Genomic DNA, 2,343 nt, shown 5'->3' on the forward strand with positions numbered 1-2,343 from the left:
ATTTCACCATGGATATTAATAGGTGCATTATGCATGTTTGGCCCTAATGTATCAATGGACATTTGCATGCATATCACCCAATTCATAATGTATTTACATATCCAACATCTAAACTTTGCATTAACAAAAAGATAAAATAAAATACTACTATTTTAGCTGTTGAAGTGTTGTACATTTTTTCATGCATATGTAAGATGATATATATGTAAAAATTAAAGTTTAGGTGTTAGATGTGTTATTACTTAGGAATTGAGTTGTATGTATGTGAATCTTCGTATCAATTATAAGATGAGCTAAATTTTAGAGTTGATTTTATTAATTTAAAACTCTATTTTTTTAAAAAAATCATATTTGATGTGTGCTGGAAAATCTGCGGCGGTAGAGTAACTAATTATTGTTATAGCGTTGTACGAGAATTCAATATACACACGGATGAAAGAGAAACTAGTAGTGATGACTCCATAAATTTTTACGTGGAAAACCAGGAAAAGAAAAAAATCACGGAGTCTGACCTAATTGTGAAAATACACTAATGATTGATATTTACAGAGACTCTTTGTCCCACAGACGGGAAAAAAGTTACTAGCTTTCCAAGTTATAACGTCGACTGATAGCGTTTAGTCTGCGGCGGTTGATGGAGGTCGGCGGTGATCGACGATAGTCAACGTCAATCGATGATGTTCGATGAAAATCAGCGGTGGACGACGACAGTCAATGACGGTTGACGGAGGTTAGCGGTGGTCGACGGTGATTGGTTGTTGGTGCCCGACGATGGTCGCTGACGGTCGGTGGTAGTCGACAGAGGTCAGCGATGATTGACAGTAGCCGACGGTTATCGACAGGGGTCGACAGAGGTCGGTGATGGTAGACATTATGTTGAACTTGAGCTCTTTCTGAAAGCCTCTAAGTTCTCTCTCAAGTCTCCTCCTCCATGTGAGGGGTGATGTTATATTTATAGTTTTTTTGGTGCAATTAATGCAAGAGTATGAACCATTTTGATCAGATGGTTTGGAGAGCTTCTCTCGATCATATGATGTTTGATGGACATTTGAGTGCCTTAATGATGTCAGAATTGAGTAATATTGTGCTCATTGGATTCTTCTTGTCGAGACGCTCAATCTGACTATGAACTCGCTAGATTCGACATCCGTTTGACCTTTCAAATGCTTTCAGAAATCCTTCAAGTGTGGTTTAATAATTTGATCCGGGCTTGATCTGATTCAGATTGGACTAGCTTTTATATCGTTGGGGCCTTCTCAACGAGCCCGTCCGGTTGCCAAATAAGTTTACTGAAATCAGAGCTCTGGATGACTTTTTATCAATATTTGAATATTTCTTGCTCAAAATATTACCTCGAGATTCGTGTCGGATGTTGAAAAATTTGTTTGTGGCGTATTAATATTAAATTGTAATTTTTCTTTAGAGTTATATTGTTATAATTTTCTATATTAAGTTGACATTAATACAACACAAATTAAAAGTACATTATTTGGTTGCACTCAATTAAATACTTATACCATTGAATTCTTTTAGAAAGTTGGCTCTCGTATCGCGTATTGTTCGTGGGTTCATATAACCCGAGAAAACTTGTGTAAGGAAGGCGAATGAAGATAATGGATGTATTCTCAATGTCTAAATTATTTGTTTCGTTTTTCTATCCTTCTTTGACATGGTCGATAAGGTGATCTAATGAGAGGAGGGGGCAAGAGAGGTCTCGTGAGAATTACAAAGTGAGATCCACTAAAAAAAGAAGAGGAGAGTTTATCCTTTTACAATCTCTTCTCCATCCTTTTAAACGCAAACAAGAAAATATGATATTACTATGACATCCATCTACTATGCGGCAGACAACTCATAAATCGGGATGTGCCATGAGTCCATTCTTAATGTTAGTATTGGCATTTGTATTTGCAAATGAGGCGAGCTGGATTGGTTAGTTCGTCAGGTCGAACAAACAGACCAATGCTGCAAGGCAGTACACCAGGTTAGGTCCCTTGGAGCCATAAAGTCTATTGAGTATGTACTTCGGCCCCAAAAAACAGATTTCTACGTACACATACAATCGAAATGCAATAACTTAGCTTTAAGTGCAAGAAATAATTAACTACAATAAACATTTCTTCCTTCGATCATAATTATCGAGTCAAGGCCATATAGAATTATAAACTCGTTTAATTTAAAATATATTTATTTAATCTAGGAACAAAATAACTTAGAATACTAACATCCATTTTTTATGTATTAACAAATGTAATACTCATGTTTTATTTTTCATATTTATAACACTTAATCGTTCATATCCTGTCAAAAATATGACCGCCTTAATATATATATATATATATA

At 35.5% G+C, this 2,343-nt stretch overlaps 1 protein-coding gene across 1 annotated transcript in view; it reads left to right on the forward strand.

Moving 5' to 3' along the window:
• The first annotated feature begins 1,838 nt into the window (after nt 1-1,838).
• LOC110022069 (protein LAZ1-like) overlaps nt 1,839-2,343 on the forward strand; it is a 24,915-nt gene continuing 24,410 nt past the window's right edge. The window contains exon 1 of the mRNA XM_020720847.1: nt 1,839-1,932. Within this exon, the coding sequence (XP_020576506.1) occupies nt 1,839-1,932 (94 nt within the window). The remainder of the gene's footprint in view (nt 1,933-2,343) is intronic.

Source organism: Phalaenopsis equestris, unplaced genomic scaffold (assembly GCF_001263595.1).
Source record: "Phalaenopsis equestris unplaced genomic scaffold, ASM126359v1 Scaffold000167, whole genome shotgun sequence".
Lineage (NCBI taxonomy): Eukaryota > Viridiplantae > Streptophyta > Magnoliopsida > Asparagales > Orchidaceae > Phalaenopsis > Phalaenopsis equestris.